General features: G+C 37.9%; 6 protein-coding genes across 7 annotated transcripts; 2 read left to right on the top strand and 4 right to left on the bottom strand.

Moving 5' to 3' along the window:
- The first annotated feature begins 156 nt into the window (after window positions 1–156).
- On the top strand, window positions 157–1,959 carry LOC105703253 (26S proteasome regulatory subunit 6A-B). Of its 2 annotated transcripts, none has more exons than XM_012431503.1 (3): window positions 157–361; window positions 483–1,616; window positions 1,692–1,959. In XM_012431503.1, exons 1-3 carry the CDS (start codon window positions 320–322, stop codon window positions 1,800–1,802), a joined length of 1,287 nt encoding a protein of 428 aa, XP_012286926.1. In that variant the 5' UTR covers window positions 157–319; the 3' UTR covers window positions 1,803–1,959. The 2 variants fall into 2 exon arrangements, with proteins under 2 accessions (XP_012286926.1, XP_012286927.1); XM_012431504.1 differs by having other exon boundaries at window positions 157–390; window positions 1,692–1,832.
- Window positions 1,960–2,177: 218 nt separating this feature from the next.
- LOC105703254 (RNA-binding protein 8A) lies at window positions 2,178–3,318 on the bottom strand. Its single transcript, XM_012431505.2, has 4 exons — window positions 3,187–3,318; window positions 2,890–3,036; window positions 2,550–2,811; window positions 2,178–2,413 (listed from the first exon to the last, which is right to left on the bottom strand). Exons 1-4 carry the CDS (start codon window positions 3,245–3,247, stop codon window positions 2,383–2,385), a joined length of 501 nt encoding a protein of 166 aa, XP_012286928.1. The 5' UTR covers window positions 3,248–3,318; the 3' UTR covers window positions 2,178–2,382.
- Window positions 3,319–4,096: 778 nt separating this feature from the next.
- LOC105703252 lies at window positions 4,097–5,283 on the top strand. Its single transcript, XM_012431502.2, has 3 exons — window positions 4,097–4,392; window positions 4,469–4,576; window positions 4,669–5,283. Exons 1-3 carry the CDS (start codon window positions 4,279–4,281, stop codon window positions 4,918–4,920), a joined length of 474 nt encoding a protein of 157 aa, XP_012286925.1. The 5' UTR covers window positions 4,097–4,278; the 3' UTR covers window positions 4,921–5,283.
- Window positions 5,284–5,717: 434 nt separating this feature from the next.
- Window positions 5,718–8,309, bottom strand: LOC105703251 (cytochrome P450 4c3). Its single transcript, XM_012431501.2, has 8 exons — window positions 8,069–8,309; window positions 7,687–7,884; window positions 7,384–7,569; window positions 7,236–7,305; window positions 7,056–7,182; window positions 6,743–6,979; window positions 6,482–6,644; window positions 5,718–6,313 (listed from the first exon to the last, which is right to left on the bottom strand). The coding sequence occupies exons 1-8, from the start codon at window positions 8,262–8,264 to the stop codon at window positions 5,976–5,978; spliced, it is 1,515 nt and encodes a 504-aa protein (XP_012286924.1). The 5' UTR covers window positions 8,265–8,309; the 3' UTR covers window positions 5,718–5,975.
- Window positions 8,310–10,466: 2,157 nt separating this feature from the next.
- LOC105703236 lies at window positions 10,467–12,023 on the bottom strand. Its single transcript, XM_012431471.2, has 3 exons — window positions 11,813–12,023; window positions 11,184–11,337; window positions 10,467–10,999 (listed from the first exon to the last, which is right to left on the bottom strand). The coding sequence occupies exons 1-3, from the start codon at window positions 11,874–11,876 to the stop codon at window positions 10,771–10,773; spliced, it is 447 nt and encodes a 148-aa protein (XP_012286894.1). The 5' UTR covers window positions 11,877–12,023; the 3' UTR covers window positions 10,467–10,770.
- Window positions 12,024–12,656: 633 nt separating this feature from the next.
- On the bottom strand, window positions 12,657–19,852 carry LOC105703235. Its single transcript, XM_012431470.2, has 5 exons — window positions 19,612–19,852; window positions 16,827–17,059; window positions 15,231–15,332; window positions 13,372–13,497; window positions 12,657–12,819 (listed from the first exon to the last, which is right to left on the bottom strand). Exons 2-5 carry the CDS (start codon window positions 16,990–16,992, stop codon window positions 12,722–12,724), a joined length of 492 nt encoding a protein of 163 aa, XP_012286893.1. The 5' UTR covers window positions 16,993–17,059; window positions 19,612–19,852; the 3' UTR covers window positions 12,657–12,721.

Below are 19,852 nucleotides of genomic sequence, written 5' to 3' on the forward strand. Positions count from 1 at the left end.
GACTGGTAGATGGTACCGCCATCGCGAGTGCGCGAGCTCCTATCAGAAATTCGTTGTGCCGCCCTTGGGGGCAAAAAGCGGTGAAAGCTAACGTACGAAACCAGAGGGCAGCACAGGATGCGATCGCACGATCCTGCCCGTGAACAATCTCCCAACTCATCTCTGGTCTGTACTTCCACTTAAATTCTTTGTGAGCATCGCCCAATTCATTTTTGATTTTAAAGTGCAGGTAATCAGAGTTTTTAAGCGAAAATTGTTACAATATCATCCGATCCCATTTAAGACTGAATCTTGGAAGAAGGTAGCCAATTTAAACCAAATGGCAACCCTCGAGGATAATTCTCTTTGGGAAGATGGAGCGGTAATACGATTTTCTTGTATAACTTATAGGTTATGTATGGCACAATTGACAAGTCATTTCTAGTTTTTCATTCTTACAGCGAGTGAAGGTTATTATTTTGTGGTCATGTTTCAAATTACAGGAAAGCGTGCGCGAAGACGTTTTGCGGATGTCCACCGATGAAATAATATCTCGTACACGTCTTCTAGACAATGAGATAAAAATCATGAAGAGCGAGGTGATGCGAATTACACATGAACTCCAGGCTCAGGGCGACAAGATTAAGGAGAACACGGAAAAAATCAAAGTCAACAAAACGTTGCCGTACTTGGTATCTAATGTCATAGAATTATTAGATGTCGACCCCCAGGATATGGGGGAGGAAGATGGAGCAGTGGTTGATCTGGATGCGCAACGGAAGGGCAAATGTGCAGTTATTAAAACTTCAACTCGTCAAACTTATTTCTTGCCTGTGATAGGCCTTGTTGATGCCGAGTCACTTAAGCCAGGTGATCTTGTCGGCGTTAATAAGGACAGTTATCTAGTACTTGAAACATTGCCCGCTGAGTACGATGCCAGAGTCAAAGCCATGGAAGTAGATGAGAGACCAACTGAGCAGTATTCTGATATTGGAGGATTGGATAAACAAATTCAAGAGCTGATCGAAGCTGTCGTATTACCGATGACACATAAAGAAAAGTTTGAAAACTTGGGAATTCAGCCGCCAAAAGGAGTGCTTTTGTATGGTCCACCTGGGACTGGAAAAACATTATTAGCAAGGGCTTGTGCTGCGCAGACAAAATCCACGTTCTTAAAACTTGCTGGGCCACAGCTTGTTCAAATGTTTATTGGTGATGGTGCTAAATTGGTGAGAGATGCATTTTCCCTGGCAAAGGAGAAAGCACCAGCTATAATTTTTATTGACGAGTTGGATGCAATTGGTACAAAACGATTTGATTCGGAAAAGGCAGGTGACAGGGAAGTTCAGAGGACCATGTTAGAACTCTTGAATCAGTTAGATGGGTTCAGTTCAACTGCTGACATTAAAGTAATCGCTGCAACTAACAGAGTAGATATTCTAGATCCTGCATTATTGCGATCTGGTCGATTGGATAGAAAAATTGAATTCCCACACCCCAATGAAGAAGCTAGAGCTCGTATCATGCAGATACATTCAAGAAAAATGAATATGTCTCCAGACGTTAATTTTGAAGAGTTATCTAGGTCTACAGATGATTTCAATGGTGCTCAATGTAAAGCAGTTTGTGTTGAGGCTGTAGGTGTTACAAATCTTATAATCTATTTTGTTGTTAACATGTGTAAAAATTGATATAACTTTCATGTTTAATAGGGAATGATTGCTTTGAGACGTAACGCAACAGCAGTTACACATGAAGACTTAATGGAGGCTATCAATGAAGTTCAAGCAAAGAAGAAAGCAAATCTTAATTACTATGCCTAAGTATTGTCAACTCTTGCTATTGGAATCCTCTTTAACAATTACAGGTATATTTAATCAAAAAGGTCCTGTCTTAAAAGGAAAATAAAGTTGTAGACAAGTACATATTTGTAATTATACAATTTTGGATGCAGTAATAAGTATTCTTATATTCTGAAAACTCCTTTCTTTTTTAATTACTTTGTATTCGCCTTGCTCTCAGAAATATATACAAATACTAATACTCTTTTTAAGATATTGAATAAGATGGAAGAGTGAAGCACCTAATTACTATAATTCATATTGTTTATGAGATTTTTACATCAGTGAAAAAACTAAATGTTTTGTATACATTGGTACAAATTGAATACTATGAAGTAACCGATATTAATCATGGAATAAAAATAATTATTAAGTCTATATTTAACAAATAGACCATAGTGGTTATTTTGTGACAAGTGGTTTTTTGTGAAAGCAAATACTTCAAGTTCTTATATAATTATTACATTAAATATAAAATAATGTGTTCTATTCTTCGATGCTACTTCCCCAGCGAAAGAATAGAAAGAGATATCTGTTAACGGGATATATTTGTCACTTGTAACTATCGTCTTCTATGACTTCTTTTCTTAATCCTGAAAAACAAAAACGTGCATAGTATTGATTTATGGTAGTCTTACAGTTTGGACTAGATAAAATAAAAATTTCTACACGGCAGCATATTATGAACTATTTTACATAAATAATTTATTAAAAACTTATGAAACTTACTTCTTTGGTCCTTTCACGAAGCACCAATCAACATAAATAGTTTGGTCTAATATTTTTGTACCATTAAGGGCTTCTTTTGCCGCCAAAGCTTCTTTAAAAGTTTCATATTCTACCAGTGCATAACCTTTTAGAAATCCAGTCCTTCTATCTAAATTTAAATGCAGATTTTTTATTTGTCCAAACTCTGAAAACTTATCTTGAATATCATCTTCTTGTGCCTCTTCATGTACTGAGTTTATAAACAATATCCATCCTTCTACAGCTAAAAATAAAATTCATAATTTAATATTATTTATGAACAATGGTCTTATACAAATATTCTTGTAGATAAATTATTTACATCTTTGAGGCCCCGGTTCATCGTCATCATCCTCTACAACATTCATAGATTCGTAGTGACCAACGTCATCTCGTGTTGAAACTAATTCTGCTCCATGTCCTCTGCCCTTCCTCTTTTTAGCTTTTTCCTTAAGGCGTGCGATACCCTCTGAAAGAGAAGAAATAAATTTCGATCAATGTGATTATTGAGAAACGTTCAGATTTGAAATTCTGTGTATCGCGTCCGTACAGGTTAGGACACTTTCACGATTTACGATTAGTAATGGTAAATTATATATTCATTGAATAAACTACTTACGATCGCCTTCGTCATCTACTTCAAATTCTTCCGCATTATCAATATCCAAAACATCTGCCATATTGCAAAATTTTTAAAACACGCTTAGAATACACCTCCACTTCTCGTGGGAACGATAAACAGAAATGCCAATTTTACAAAATGGCGGGGAGTGGAGTACATATATATATATATATATATATATATACATATATATGGTTATCTCGCGGACCTACTGCCCTCTCCGGTCGCGCGGCGTACTAGCTGCGGGAGCAGCTTGAAATTTCAATCGCCCAAGAGCCCGCCGAGTCGAGTCGTGGCGTGCCATGGCGTGCCGTAACGTGCCGTGAAAACTTCTTCCATCGTGATATGTTATCTAAAATAATTTCTCGGTACCAACAAAATCCGTGGACGCCTATATCAAATCTTCGGAATCTGTGACATTCCGGGATGTCCTAGCAACGGTGCAATTTTAACTTGATAAATGATCTTGTACTTTGATTTGTCGGCTCTATAATTAAACGTAACCGGAGCTCCTCAAGCTTTTATATATGACGCGAAATACGAGATATAAGGGATTCTTATAATGATTATGAAACGTAACACCAGCTTGATAAACAAGTTGGCCGCCTTACGTATCTTTCATTGTCTTTTCCTAAAAAATGGAGGGTGACATTAGAATCGATGTGATCGAATACCTATAATTGAAGATGACGCTTAAATGATTAAGCAATCCTTATGGATGGTGTAACGTGAAATGTATGATATTTGATAAACTGATCTAACGCTGATCGTTTTATTTTTTTTTCTCTCCTGAATTCTTCCTGTTCGTAAACCTAATGCCGATGAAATATGTTTAATTGTCAAACCTTCAAGATGGTAAATAAAGATTGAGGAATATTCTGTCAATCTTAGGCTGGCTGTCAGATATCCTGCAAATACCTGCGCACCGAAAAGGTCGACATTCATATGTTAAGTAACTTGACATCTGTCATAATTGTCGTACAGGAATATGAGGAAATTTATTCAAGTGGGAACTCCAAACATTAATCTATTACATTAAAAAAAAAAAATAGTTATGGACTGCAGAAAATCAACATCGTTCCTATAAGGATGGCAACGCCATTGACCAATCGTCTATGGGAGAACCGAAATTCGACAAACTCCATAATAAGTCGACTCGCGCATAACGAATTAACTCCTGCTTGGATGTCGAAGGACAAAGAAGTACGTGTACAAAGTTCGCCATTAAATTCCAAGGTTTACAATTTTAAGGTGAAAAACTCTATTATTTTCCCCATAGCCATTAAATTGGATTCGAAAAGGGAAGAACAAATCTGTGTCAAGAGCCACCACTTTAGCTACGCCAAAATGTCGGGACGATTTCTGTTTAAAATCAGAGCCAACCACGGTGATTGCACGATGTTAAGCTTTTTTCCTTAATTTTTATTTTATATCTTCATCTTCCTCTTCAGCGACGGTGATACTTTTTCATTTTTATAGGTCAAGCGGTCTGCTCTTCTATATGAAATAACCGAACGTACAAATCAATTAGCGAAACCGAAACTGCATCCTAATGACTTTAGAGACGCGGACAAATTGCAGATAGCAAAAATCAGGACGTATAAAGCTAACGATCGAATAATCGATTTAGCTAAACCGAAGGCTCTTTACGCCGTACCAACGAAGCCAATTGGTCAAGTGGCACCAAGTGCCTTGAGGGCTGTAGGTTGGTATTGCAGAGTAAAAGATTAGCCTATACTTGATTTAAAAAACAAAAAAAATGCGTAGTTCGATTTAATATATTTTCCCCTGAAATGTAAAATTATATGCATTCATGTAATGTGAGGAAACCTTTGTAATCGCAATATTTGGTAAAGACTATTTAAGCGCACTGCGTGAATTTTGCGGTTGAAAGTGCAAATAGATGTTCCGTAAGGTTGTAAATATAAACATAATTAATAGCAACGAAGAGAATTATCGAGCTATCGAAGCCAAGAAAGAAACAAGTAAAAAAGTCGCTGAAACCCCGAAGAATAGTCCTTGCCCCTTGCAGTGCAAGAGTAACTTATTTGGCTCGACCGAAACATGCCGTAAACTTTCGAGGAGAAGTTGCAAAACGTTTCTTAAAGAGACGTAATTTGGCGATTCAATCTAAAGCCCGGTAAGGATTGGACACTTTTTTCGTATTTTACTTCGGATGAAATCGACGATATCCTGTCTTTAACAATCTATTGCCCTAAATGTACCTTCGCCTTTTACATTAACTTAGGTTTTGTATAAAATCCCCATGGAAGAAACTTGGTCTCACGAGTAGAATAAGCGGTGGAACGAATAAAAAGAGGAAGAAAAATAAAATGAATAAACAAACGGGAATTGCCAAAAATTCTAATTCTACTAGGACTATCGTATCGATTCAAGATAACACTTCGTTCAAAAAGAAACAACGCAAAACTTACCGTAGCTAAGAAAAACGAACATAAAAGAACTCAAAAAAAGAAGAATAAGATATACAACATTTAACACAAGCAGATGCTGATACACATGAGATCTATAGTGAGATGTGTCATCCAAATGATTATTTATACCTGATTGTTTGTAGTACAATGGTAATTATTCAATTACACGTCTTCAACTCCTATTCATTCAAGTGTATGATATTTAATAAACTGATCTATCGCAGTTGAACTCTTTAACCGGGCAAAATCCTTTATATTGTTACTATTTCAGGAGTCAAATACATAACACGTGAGACAATTAAATGTAAAGTCATAAGGGAATTAAGAACTGCATAGGTATTCATATATGCATTATGACCTCGGTGTGATGCTAAGACGGATACCGTTCGCGTTTTCTAAAATGATATTTGATCTTAAGCATAATTTATCTTCGGGATCTAGAGATCGTACTTCAAAGGCTTTAAGGGTGTACAGAGTCATGAGTTTCACTGTCATGGCACCCAATCGCATTCCGATGCAGTTTCGCGGTCCTGCACTGAAAGGGATGAAACTAAAATTCGGGTATTTCGCGCCACCTTCTAGAAAGCGTTTCGGATCGTATTCCTCTGGATTTGAAAAATTGACTGAATCCCGATGCAACAAGTACGAATGGACGATGAAATTTGTCCCTGCCGGACACTCTACGCCATCTGAAAATAAATTCAAATTTAAATCTGAATTCCCAGAAACGTTGAATTCAGGGGAAGGGGAAGTAACCTTAGCTCAAATACAACAAAATACAATGCATATTCGCTTAAATGAGGCATTATGTAATATAAGCTGTTAACAATTTCGGCTGATTTGTTGTTAATGCTTACTTATTGTTATGGGACTGCGGCATGTTCTACCGAAAAGTGTTACGGGTGGATAAAGCCTCCAAGTTTCTTTGATGCACGCTTCCAACAACTTGAGCTTATTAAGTCCATCAAACGTGATTTCATCGGAACCGATTTCCTCGTGGAATTCGTCAAGAATCATTTGCTAAAAAGTTAACGTTGATCTTACTTCTTAGAACAGATTTAATCTGTTTTAAAGAAGTATTTACATAATGTAGTATGCAGGAATTGATTTAAACATACTTGGTACATCGGATATCTCCCAAGATTATACAACGTCCAGTATATACTTGTAGCCACGGTATCATGTCCTGCAAACATGAACGTATTCACCTCGTCTAAAACATCATTTTCGGATAAATTAGCATTATCGTCTAATGCCTCCAACAATAAGTCTAACATCGCCGTTCGCCTTTTTACTCCTTCACCGTTAATTGTATTTTTATTCAATTTCCTTGAAGCCATCCTATCAGTCATCACCTAGAAACATGGATATACGTAATACCTACATGCTTATTTAATTAATTAATAGATATTGTGTTAAGAGAATCGTTACCTCTCTCACGAAATCTTGAATAACATTTGCGGTCCTCAGATATTCTTTTCCCCAGACGGTGTTGAAGAAAATGACATCAGGATATAAGTGCACATTTACGATCCTCTTCTGTATAATTTCTTTAATGCTGCAAATAACATCCATTTATTCGATGTAAAAATTATCACAATTCCTATTTACCTTTCGATAGCGCAAAGGTACTTGTGGTCGTGTACTGACTGCGCATTAACTTTATATCCCATTACAGTCTCTGTAATAGTGAGATAATTATAATTAACCGTTTCTCACTTATAATATTAATACATAACACAATGTTTAAATGACTCACCGCAAATCACGTCGAGAGATGCGCGTTTCGCATACGGTACCATATCGAACTCTGATTTCCCAACTTCATTTCGAAGTACAGTCGTTAAAATTTCAGCCTCCTGTACTATGGTAATGAAAAATTTCTCCAAAATATCTCTGTGAAAAGTCGGAGTCAACAATTTCCTACGATAGTGCCAAATTTCTCCTGAAATTTCAAGCAGTTTGCCAATTTAGAGGTATGCTCCCTTAGATTATTAATACAATCGTTGAGAATTATTTCTAGTACGTGCTTCAAATTGTTCAGCGTATTGGTAGCAAGTACCTGTACTGGTGAGAAGTCCATTACCTAACCATAGTTGCGTATATTTATAATCCTGGCTTTTCTCTATAAAATGTGGACTGGAAAGCAATTGCTGAACAAACTCAGCTTTATATAGAAAAACAATTGGTCTTGTGGCTGCCCAAACTTTGAATACATCACCATACATTTTTCTCCATTTAAGGAGGTTCTTGAAGAACTCTAGAAAATAATAATAATTGATTAAGGCGTTGCTAATTAAAACAATAACTCACTTACTATAAATTCTGTAAAATTTAAGTCATGAAGTATGAAGTACAGTTGTATGATCAATATATTTGTCATCTCAAAGAGTATCACTCATTATTTTCTTATTCATTTATATTATTAACTGAATTTAACGTACTTTCAGCATCACCGTGTAATACAAATGCATTGCCAATTATTGGTAATGCAAACGGACATGGTAGTTTTTTTAATGCGTGGACAAACAACGCACGTTGGACTAACAAATTCAGAAGAATCACCAGAATGCCAAAAATCACTGTTAAAATTATCCAAGATCCGTTATATGTGAACAAGTACGTCGTCACTAAAGACATCTTCGCTGTTTGTCAGCCGCATGAAAACTGAACCAAACGAGGAAAATATAATTGCTTAACCCCTTCCGCTGGAATGACGTTGTTATATTCGTCGATGCTCGTGTGCTTCGAAACTGGAAATCAAGGCTTGATCACTGCAGAATGTATTCATTTCCATCACGAAAGGTTGAAAATACTGGCTCTTATGTACCATGAATCGTCTGATAGCTTTAATTCCTAGTTAAATTCGTTGGCAATGAAAAATGAATACATGTGACAAACAAAGATTTTAAATCAAAACTTAACAATGAAAACTAAATTTAATGTCTATCATCACAGGCAATTATTTTGGAAAAAATTATTATTTCGAAATAACGAAATAAATTCTTTCCTATATAGTTTCAATTATTTAGTCTTCTTTATCATTCGGGAGTACTTTACTAGAACGCATTAGCCAATCTTTTTTGTGCTGAAACAATGATAAGTGATTCAAATAAAACTTCAAGATTATTTGATATCTCTTTGCATATTTCATCGTCTCGGCAATGAATTAAAAATATTCCATAATGTAATATCAGTCCTTGACCTTTTGCCGCATTACAATCTGCATCAACTTGCGTCGTTTTTTTTTTCGATTTACTGAACGTTAGTCTCCCATATCTGCTTACTTTGTTAATAGCTCTAATGTAATCGACATTTTTTTGTGATTGAGCGATTATTTGCAGCTCCATTGTCGTTTCTATATTCGTATAATAGTCAAAACATTATATAGATACATAAAACTCATGAATCATTAATGTCATGTCAACTTAATTAACGATATCGTTCTACTTACCGTAGATTACGTCCGGAGATGACAATTTCAAATAAAGCGTGATATCAAATATAGGATTTCCGACTTCAGCATTTCAACTAAAGTATTAGCTTCGTATATTATAATGCTTACATATTGCTCTAAAAGCTCTTTATGGAAGATAGGAGTCAAAGGTTTCCTTCGAAAGTGCCATTTTTCTCCTGAGGAAAAAAAAAAGTCCTTCTCGTTATTCATTGCGTTTATATTTTATTATTACCCGTAATTCAGGCTCTGAGCGCATTTGACGGCATTGAAGAGTATTCTTAGCAGAAGCAAATCATTTCTAATTATTCAAATCTTTAAGCATTGAAATTTGAATCCTCAAGTCCATCGGTTGCGTATAGTCCATGATCTCTTGACGCACAACAAATTTGCAATATCTAGGCTAATGTCAATTAATAAACGAAAAAATAAAGAACCCAATCTTTCAAGTGTCGTATGTGCACTTTAATAATAACAGTAGGTCGAGATATGATACCACGCGTTCTTAATTAACCCAAAAGAAAATATATTTTTAATTAAGATGAATCAGAAATATTTTGTAGGCGCATCGTATAACTGAACCAAATGTACTTGTAATGAGACCAGTATCTAATGAAAGCTTAAAAACATCGCCATATTCTTTTACTCCATTCCCTCCCCCTCTCTTTCAAGAACTCTAAAAATATATATTCAGTTGTTATACTTTCAGTTAATTATTTAAAACTATCACACATGAAATTCCATAAGAAAATCAATCAACCCCAATCGAATACCGCACAGTCCACAAACACTATCAATGAAACATATCGAAATACAGGTTTAAACCAGCAAGACGATTATCAGTACCCTTGAGCTATTTACATAAATTACTGTTATCATCGACAATCCGTTACCCTTGCATTTGTGGCAAGTCATTATATTGCCTCTGAGCACAACCTTATTTTTAACCGACTTCAAAAAAGATACTTCAAACTTCCCAAGCAATAAATACTTAGAAATTTATAGTAGTTACTAGCTAAGTAGTTTGAAAAAGGAACTGTTTATATTGCAAAAAGTAGGAGAACTAGACGAGATTTGGATAATTCTGAATAATGCACAGATATAAAAAATGCGCATACATTGTAGAAGAATTTTTCCATGACGGCATTTTAATGTTAAACATATCTTAACTGCTGCTCGCTGGCAAATTAATTCCGTTCTCAGTTCCAGTTCGATTAATCCAGTTCTTAGTTTTCATTTCTGCGTCGAAGAACGTAGACATAATACTATTTATTCTCCATTTGACCTTACAAGTCAGCTTAATAATAATTAATCTACCAATCAATGCACACATATTCCGAAGTTATTACTTTCTAATGAATGCAAAAGTTTACGTCTTAAAAATAATTACGTCTAAATGTCTCGATGACTGACAATAATAATATACATAAACATTTTTCATACAGTCAATGAAATGTAATTTTTGTGTTAATGATCGAGTTGCCTTTAAACAGAAGCTGGAACTACTTTCTACCCAAATTATTCCACGATGACTCATTCTGGTCAAATGCATTGTAACTTTATATTATTTTGCAATTCAGCCATAAATGATATAAGGCAATAACTACTAGGTTAATTTACATTTACATTTATGACCGTAGATGTAGAAAAGTATAAAAAAATGAAAACAGTGAAGATCAACAATTGCACCACTCACTGAAGTGCAAGACTTCTTAAAAGAGACCGATACTGATCACTGCAGCAACAATTACTGATGAGTCGATGCTCTCGACAAGAATTGGCATGTAAAAATTTACAATCTGCTAAGCGACAAATATAGGGTAGCTCGTGTAGATATGGATCCGTGCAACAGCAGGCGTCATGCAACAATTTATCACCGCAATAAGGGTATACCGAGCTATCGCACAGGGGACATCCTTTTCTGAAACAGTTATACAAGTAATTAGGAAAGTAAAAATCTGATTGAAAAGTAATTTAAAAACCGGGAAATAAAATATTCGACGACAGTATCGTAAGAGCAATAAAATGCACCATTTAATCAAACGATAATACTGCTCACAAAAATTTGTTAAATGCAGAATACAGACTTATTTCGAATTACATACTTAATTTGGAACCCATCGGCCGCGTAATTCATGTTTTCAAGATTTCCATGTGATTGGTGCACGTCAATTTCCTTCGAATTCTCATTAACCCCTGATTGGTGGTGACCCGCTGCACTTTGTTGCACGCCCGGAAGATCACCATCTTTGTATCTCTCTACAAACAACGTATATTTATGCACTAACACCGTATCTCTCTGGCAAAGGAAATAAATAACTCCCAAACTTAAAGAGATTCTTTCCCAGAATATTCATAAACCTTCCTAGACTCAAAGGAAGAGAATTCTGAAAAGAGTCGACTGCTTTTGCATATTATTTATTTATCCCCTGCGCCGCGATGACCCGCCAAGCCTTGCTTAATTCCGTAAATCTACATTTCGGAGTTTCTCTGCGAAAAATATTATTATCATTTCCCGCAATTTCAAAGTCTCGCCGTTGGGAAATAAATTCACCTGTAAAAGTCATGAATATTACTGATATTAAGGAGAGAGTTTATTTCTAACGAAAGTTCTATATACGGTGAAGAATGTAGAGAAGGTAAAAATAGTGAGCCACGTGTGAACAGTTATACCACGTAATACCACATGAAACGTAACCTAACGTAGTGTAACGATCGGTACAGCAGTACTTACTCGTTATTTCAGAGCAGCAGGAGCCAACGACTAACCCAAGACACAACGAGAGGACCAAACGCATGTTTGATACGGAATAACGATCACTTTGTGGTTAAATTAACCCGAAACGATCTCAGCTTTAGGTTCCCTTAAATTAAACGTTTCGGAGCTCGCGCGACCTGGATTCTCGAATAAGACTCGCCTTAGGAAGATCTCGCGTCGATCGGCGAATCCGTTATGTTTAACTGGCGGAGGTTCTACCTCTTCTGGAATATCGAATACGGGTCGAGAACATAATATGAAGGTGTACGATCGACCATATCATCCGTAAAGGACCCTCTCTTCCCTGAAACCAGACTCTGTAACCAATGTGCGACAATTGCTAGAAAAAAATATATATATTTTAACCGGTCTCGTCGATTATCACATAAGTTTCACTGTAAACGGAACATCTCGTATAGTTTCAAATCTCACAGATTTATGTGTCTGGGAATATACCGAAGATTTTATACTGAGGACAAATAAGTAATTTACGTTGAATACCGAGTCGAGATCGTGGAATTGGTAACTCTGGTCGGTCTATTTGGTGGCCAAATTACTCAATTCTGGTGATTTTTTTTTTCTCTGTAAAGGACGTGATCGTCCACGGAGCGCGCATTACGCAACGACGCACACAATAGTTGCGTGCCGTTCTAAGCGTAATCACTGCCTGTCGTTACTTTTTACATGACCGTGTAAACCGCTCCTGAGATCCGATGAATAGGCTGTGATCGCATTTCGATTATCCATTATTTACTCAAGCGTCAAGGCCAAAGAGACTTTGCCTTTATGCGGACCAATTTGGTAGCCATGCCAACTGAAGTCGGTTTGAAAAAATAATTTATTACGCTTGAACTATACAAAATATTTGGTGCACACTTGAGACCATTAGGGAACCCTCTTAATCAGCCTAAGCACCACTAAGATCGGCAGAATGATCAACGGATTTATCCTGTTGATCGATGCATCGCTGGCGAGGTACTTCCCTGCAAGAGAGGAAACCAGATTAATAAAGTTACATGCATCATATCATTCTTAAATTACGAAATCTGATATACGCCAATTTGTCCCGTATTAAAGCATACACTGATAAAAATGCCCAAGTAAATTTACACACTCAATCATTGGTTATTTCGATGTCAAAATAAAATTGCAGTAAAATTACATTGCTTCTGTAGCATCACATTCAGCAATTCTAATTTTCTACATTTTACGTTCTTCCATGTAAACCTTCCTTTATGATGTATGCAAAAATGTATGTAAATCTCCATCGATTATTACCAGTGCAGTTCAATCCCGTTGCCCAATGAATTTTATAATTGGTTATAAGATTCGCCCAAGAATCTAATTGAATCTCAAACGACCTTTCGCTGATTTTTCTACGGAATTCTCGAGCGGTTTGTGGAAACAAACATTTTTCGGAAAACATTTGGGTTCCGCGTTTGCGGGAAGATAAATTGGAACGTCTCGGGGTCTGTGGAAGATCTGGCTCGTCTCGTTTGTGGCATATTTCTTATTCGGGCCGAAATTTTACTAACAGACAGATCCCAGGTACGCATGGCAGCAGCACTCCCGCAGTCTCGTGTATTCTGCGCAATCTCCAGCCAGGACTTTACAAGCTTCCGGTCCCACACGGCACGTGTGTTGCACGAACGGAAAGACCTCTGCAAAAGACATACACAATCAACCGATTACGCAGGCAATTTAATTCTACTCCTACAGATGCAAAAAAAAATCACCCCTCGGCTATAAATTCGCGGTAAAAAATATTCCGGTATAAATTAAACGCAATTCTTACCATGGCATACAATGAATCAATATCTAGGGAAATGAATAAACAGTTATCTTCATTTTAAACCATCACAATGAAGTATTGGAATACTTCTTACGATAGAGAAATAGTAAATAAGTAAAGAAAAAAAATAAATAAATAATAGCGTTGTATATTGAATTTGATGGCCGTGCAACGAAAGCCAATAAAACATGTTATCTCGTTTTATAGAGCGCGAATATTTGCAAAAAGATCAATTCAACCGTTGCCAGCGACGGATAACAGAAATGCAATTTAGTTTGCAATGGAGAAATGAATCAGAGGATCGATCGGTATTAGAGCTCTCGCATTCAGCGAGTGTACGAAGTGCGTGCAGCCACGCAGTTTTAATGCCACGAGTGTCGCATGTGCGTCACGTGCACCGGGTGTCTCAAAGAAGAACAGTTGCCATCCCTTTGACAGAAGATGTGGCAGAGAATTCAAGAATTCTCCAGGATAGAAACGAAGCGTTGGATTTATAAACGACCGATCCCTCGTCCGGGAAGAAAATGGAAATTGGCCGGTGATAAAGGACCTTTGTTGAAACGATCGAGACGTCCGGCGTGTCTAACCTGCCTTCCTCTATAAGAGTACACCACGTCCAGGTCGATGGACGATAACTCCTCGAAGAGTTCAGCTCGAAGCCCTGCAGCATACTTATGCGACGTCTTTTCTATTCGCTCGCCTCGTAAATCGTCGAATGCACCTCTTTCGAGCTTGCTTTCGAAGTTTCCTAACTACTTCACGGCCGATGTATATTTCATCCTGTCTACAATAATATATACAATTTTTCCCGTCCATAATTTTCGTTACCGCCTTTAACCGACTCTTATTTCCATGTTCAGTGTCGAAAAGCAGCAATTTCCGGGGTATTGTCTATGGTAGATTTAACGAGGTCTGACGTCTAAATTGTCGCGGTCCAGAAGGCTTATCTCGAGGGTAAGGAACCAGGAGACGTTTCCCGATCGCCCTAACCCATTGTCGGAGGAGAAACCCCGAGAAGAAAACATGAAAACACATACACAGCAAAGAAAACTGAGAAATACGTATATGAGAAACGGAATACGCGTGCCGGTTCCTTTCGCCCAATTGTGCGTATTCCGGTCTCGAGTGGCTCCATTGTACCGCATCAGCCTTTCTCCTTTTATCGAGAGCCCTACCTGGGGAACCTCGACATTTCAGGAATAATCATCTCCTCATCTTGAATAAGTTGTACCATGGTACCGATTTTTCTACCATTTACGCCTCGTTGCAAAATGAATTTTCAAAACCACGTCCCAAAGTCCTCGAGTTCCCCTTTCGACTATCCTTGGTCAGCGCGCGAACGATTGGCAAGAAGCGCTTTTCTCTTAAAAATGTCCCTGGCGGTTAACGCAATCCGTCCGATATTTCTCTGTTTTTCCTTTCCTTTCGCGGACAATGCTTCACGCACGAATTGCCATCTCGAGGTGTGTCGCTCTTTTTTTTCCGCCACGGGCCGCGACCGGCCAGGAAAAAACACTGGGTCGATGGAAAGCTCGACATTGTTCATTGGCAATCCATCGACGGTCCCTTCTTGACAAATGATACGGCGGAAAAATTACCCACCGTTGTATCCTCCGTCGCAGCAACAATGGTCGTTAAGAACACTGTCATCCTTGCAGTAGGCCATCTCGGATCCGGTGCACGCCTTACATCCAGGAATCGGCCCTGTGGAATTCGTTACATAAATTAATAAACGCCCGCGTTGCGTCGTTGATATTCATTTCGCTAAACCCTCAGCTGTTAGTTTGGAGAGAGAGCGAGCCCGTAACGAAAGTTCAGATCATGTTTCAAAGCAAAAGACTCGTGGTAGATGATGATAAACTCGGCCTGTCCATCCGCGAGGATGCGGCTCTCGTGCGTCTACGATTTCTGTTAATTATCGCATTTAAAGTTTACGCAATCGGCGGAAATATGACGGAGGAACTTCTGCACAGGCAGGGAAGGACGCGGACATTGCACGGAGGACCTTTCCATGAAACGGGAAAATTTAGCAAAAAAAGAACGGTATCTACATGTATTGACTCGTGTTTGATCCTGTATTATGATAATTACTTATAATAACATAATGTTAGATAATAAAGAAGAAACATTCAGGTTGAAGAATATTGGAAATGGGATTTGAGAATAATACACTTTTATTGTATTTAATTTAACAAAGACTTTATTCTTTCTATAACGCTCAGAGGACCCATCTTTACTTCTTCAATCACTCTAGCGAACTAACTACAAAAGGGCAACTGCTGATCTCGGTCAGCACCAGTGATGACTAAATTCTTTCTCTGGACCCTCTTTGTGGAGGTGCGACTCTGCGTCGCCTCTTAATCCAAACAACGGTTCTTATCGTTTCTGAAAACCCTCCACTAAACATGGGCCAGACTCTCTCTCTCTCTCTATACACATTAAACATAGATTGGTTTTTGTTTCATTTATAAACCTCAATCTTCAGGTTTATAATTCCAACAAAGAATGTTAATTAAATTCCCGTCTGAATTCTCGGAATTTTTTGGAGTAAGGTTATCGGATACATTTTCTACTTAATGTGGGTACAAATGAGAGTGGTTGCACATCACTGATGAAAAATAGAGTTCTAACAGCATTTTGGAGTTAAGTCGATATAGAACTATTTTAAGATGACGTTCTGATTTGCTTCCTGCGTGTCCATGAAATCCGCCCTGTGTACCGAGTAAGAGGGAATTTATCGCCGGTATCATTTGTTATTACAGACCGCCGTGCAGGGGGTATCTTGAGTTTGCACAGGCCCGTGACTACATTTATGGAGGAACAGAAGGGGTCTTTCACACGCCTTTGAACCTTCTAAGGAAACAAGACGGTTTTGAAATCCGCGCGTTGGGGCTCCTACCTTTTTCGTCCATGCCAGCTATCCAGAGACGTGACACAGAAAAATATTAAATCTAAGTTTTAATTTCACTTATAGCGTTCCACGTAACGACAATGGCATAAGAGTATCTACGTTAGCAAATGACAAGAGAAGTGACGAAAATGAAGCAAGAGCTATTGATTCGAGTTGAATTGAAATCAATCAATAACCACATAAGAGGAATTAAATCTCACCGGAAAAAAAAAAACAAAAAAAAATTAAAAACCTCTGCTTGTGACGCCACGAATTGCTTGAAATTAAGGAGAGAATTCAAAGCATACCTGGATAAAGTTTGAGCCTTTTCGCCTCGGCGATGGCATCTTCGTAAAGGACTTCGTGCTCCAGGATGTACTCGTCGTCGGGATGATGATCCACGACGGTGACGGTGTCGATACCCTGGAGGATCAGGAAGAAAAGTGTGATCCCTCTGGAGGCGGGGAAAATCATGCTAGCTACGCTCCTTTCATCTTTGTTAGCTCCTCGCCGACTCTCGACGACCCTAAATTCGCCCGTCCTGCAAAATCGATAGTTGCGATGTACGTGTATCAAGACAGTACAAGAGTACGTACAACCAGTGACAAGCAAGTACTCACACTGGCTTGCACGGACCCTAGTTTTCGTATCGATCCTGGGATTTCTTTTATTGCAGAATGTGATTCACCTCCCTTTTAGGGGAGTTTCTTCCATTAAATGGCCTCGATAGAACGTATCTTCAATGATATCGCATCGATACTAATTGCCACAATATTTGATACTTTTCACGTTTCCAAGAGCCGATTATAATACGGTTTTCATATTGCCGATAACATGTTCGACGAGGTACCACATTGTCTTACTGTATTATTGTGAAGTCAATGACCATTGTTCCGGTACATGTATACGAAGGAATATTTACCCTTGAATTGTCCTATTAAGGGAACTGCCTACTTCACCTGCAAAGCATTTGTACAAGAATTCCCGAAATGAATTCTCAACTCCTTCATTTTAGAGCCAAATAATGCCATTGCCTTTCTTAGGACCGTCATATTTATGTGGAAAAAAATTCAAACGATTCGGTATGTCCAATTCGAAGAAAAGTTCTGAAACCCGGACCCCTCAAACGATACTTTCGTATCACCTTAAGGCCAGTGCTATACCTATGGCTACTAGCATGCACGAACTGTAATTTTCATATTGATCCACGATTTGTTTTGTTCTAAGGGATGATTCATCCCCCTTTCGGACAAGCCCTATTCTCCTTCGATCGAATGGCCCTGACCACGCGAAGTGCCGACTTCGTATTCCAAGTAATGCCTCCGACGATACTACACCATGTTATTTTATATCTTCAATTATCGTGACTTTGCGCCATTTCAAAGAACGATTGAATCAAGATTCCCCGCGAGTAAGGGTTGGCCTTCGCCTTATGAAATACGGTTCTAATACACCTGATAACGTGCTATCTCGTTTCATTATACCGTCCCATTTCATTACACTCGACTTCTATGACCTCACTCATTATAACAGTGTAAGAAGGATATGTTATCCCACTCGGTACAAAACTCATGGATTTTCTTTCTTTGTTCCAGAAACGCTAACATTTAGTTCGAAGAAGCCCTATTAAAAGACATTGTTACCCTCATTAATAATAAAATCGATTCCTTAACACTCGATGGAAATAAAGTCATGTACATGAATTTCCGATTATCTGGAAATGGTTGGAGAATCTGAGAAAAAAGCACGTGGTCTTTCGAACGAGACCTGACCATTGACGCCTGAGTCAGGGATTAACGTCGGTGACCATTGTTAATTAAGCTCAATTAAGATACTCAGAAGAAGAGCAGTCTTCGCCGCTCCGGAATCGCATCGGCGGAATGTTAAGGGAGACACGAGGAACTACTTCGAGCGACTTCCTCTTCGCTATCTTCGGACTATTCCCCTATCGTGCTTCCTTTCGACAAACGAAAAGCCAAGACCCCGGAAAACCTGTCCCAAACCAGACATGCGAACTTAATTAAGGAACGGGTACTGTCTGGAATAATGCAAGCGTAGTTTATCCACTTTAGAAGTTACGTCACCGTCCTCTTTGCTGAAACCCACAACTTGAAGAGTTTCCATGGCCAGACGACGAAAGTTTAGAAAAATTCAGGAGTGTACGTGAAAAACTTCACCGAGGGTCTGAATCTTGAAACAAACACGGGCTTACAATTTAACGTACGTCTAAACCTTAGAAAATAATTCGTCAGCTGATATATTAAATACAGTACTTTCCATTTCATACTACCAAGTTAAAACATTACAACAATTCACGGCGGACGTTTAAAATTTAATTGCAAGTCTAAACGTTATTCAAGTTAAATTACAGAGATTAAATACAGTACTTTACATTTCAAATTACGAAGTTAAAACATTACAAAAAAAACGACGGACGTTTAAAATTTAATTGCAAGTCTAAACGTTATTGAAGTTAGGTTTCTTGACTAAACGCATTGGACATACGTCCACATTTTAAGCAGAACGCGATTCAGGACTTACTTATCTAAACTCAACCTCTGAACCTCTGGATATTAACGAACGGGGGAAAATTATCGTTGGTTTTATCATCGATTTTTTTGTTTTTATCTGTCTTGAGATGCCAAGACAGTCTGTATGCCCCTATTTCTGGAATACATGAATATACTTCTGGACCTTCGTTTCGGTAGACATTTAATTCCAATATTCCTTCGTACAAATGTAAATATTTACATTTCCTAGAAGTTATGAATGAAAGGTGTAACACGAGCTATGATCACGTTCACAATGAGTTCCGATCGATTACGAGCGTCTGTACTTCCTCGAAAATATATTTGGAAGACGTAGTACTTCAGGAAACGAATTGTCAATCCGTGTTATAAGGACCAGAAATGAGAAAAAAAAAGAAAACACCAAAATCCATCGACGCACGTGTTTATCTTAATTCCTCCGTTCATCCAAAAATATAACGACGCTTTACAGGACAATAATAAAACAACATACATCAAAACATCTCGCAAGAAGTGTTACTCCGAAATAATTAGTAATAAGATTATTTTTCATGTTCACTCTTACCGTGACTTTAATGTTAGATTGCATAGTTATCGACGATACACAAAGCGAGGAACACTTCAGTTTCGTCACTTGGCGAGTGTTTTCACCGAATTCTTGTTAATAGTTACATCGAATCAGGGTGATCCTTATTTTTGTTTTTTTTCTTCAATTATTCAGTCAAGATTCGACGCTTTTGCGACAAAGGTGGTCGCAAGTAGGCCATTGGACGAATCGAGCGACCGACGAAGACCGCGGGCTGAAC

The sequence above is a fragment of the Orussus abietinus genome, unplaced genomic scaffold (assembly GCF_000612105.2).
Source record: "Orussus abietinus isolate OABI.00-Male unplaced genomic scaffold, Oabi_2.0 scaffold493, whole genome shotgun sequence".
Lineage (NCBI taxonomy): Eukaryota > Metazoa > Arthropoda > Insecta > Hymenoptera > Orussidae > Orussus > Orussus abietinus.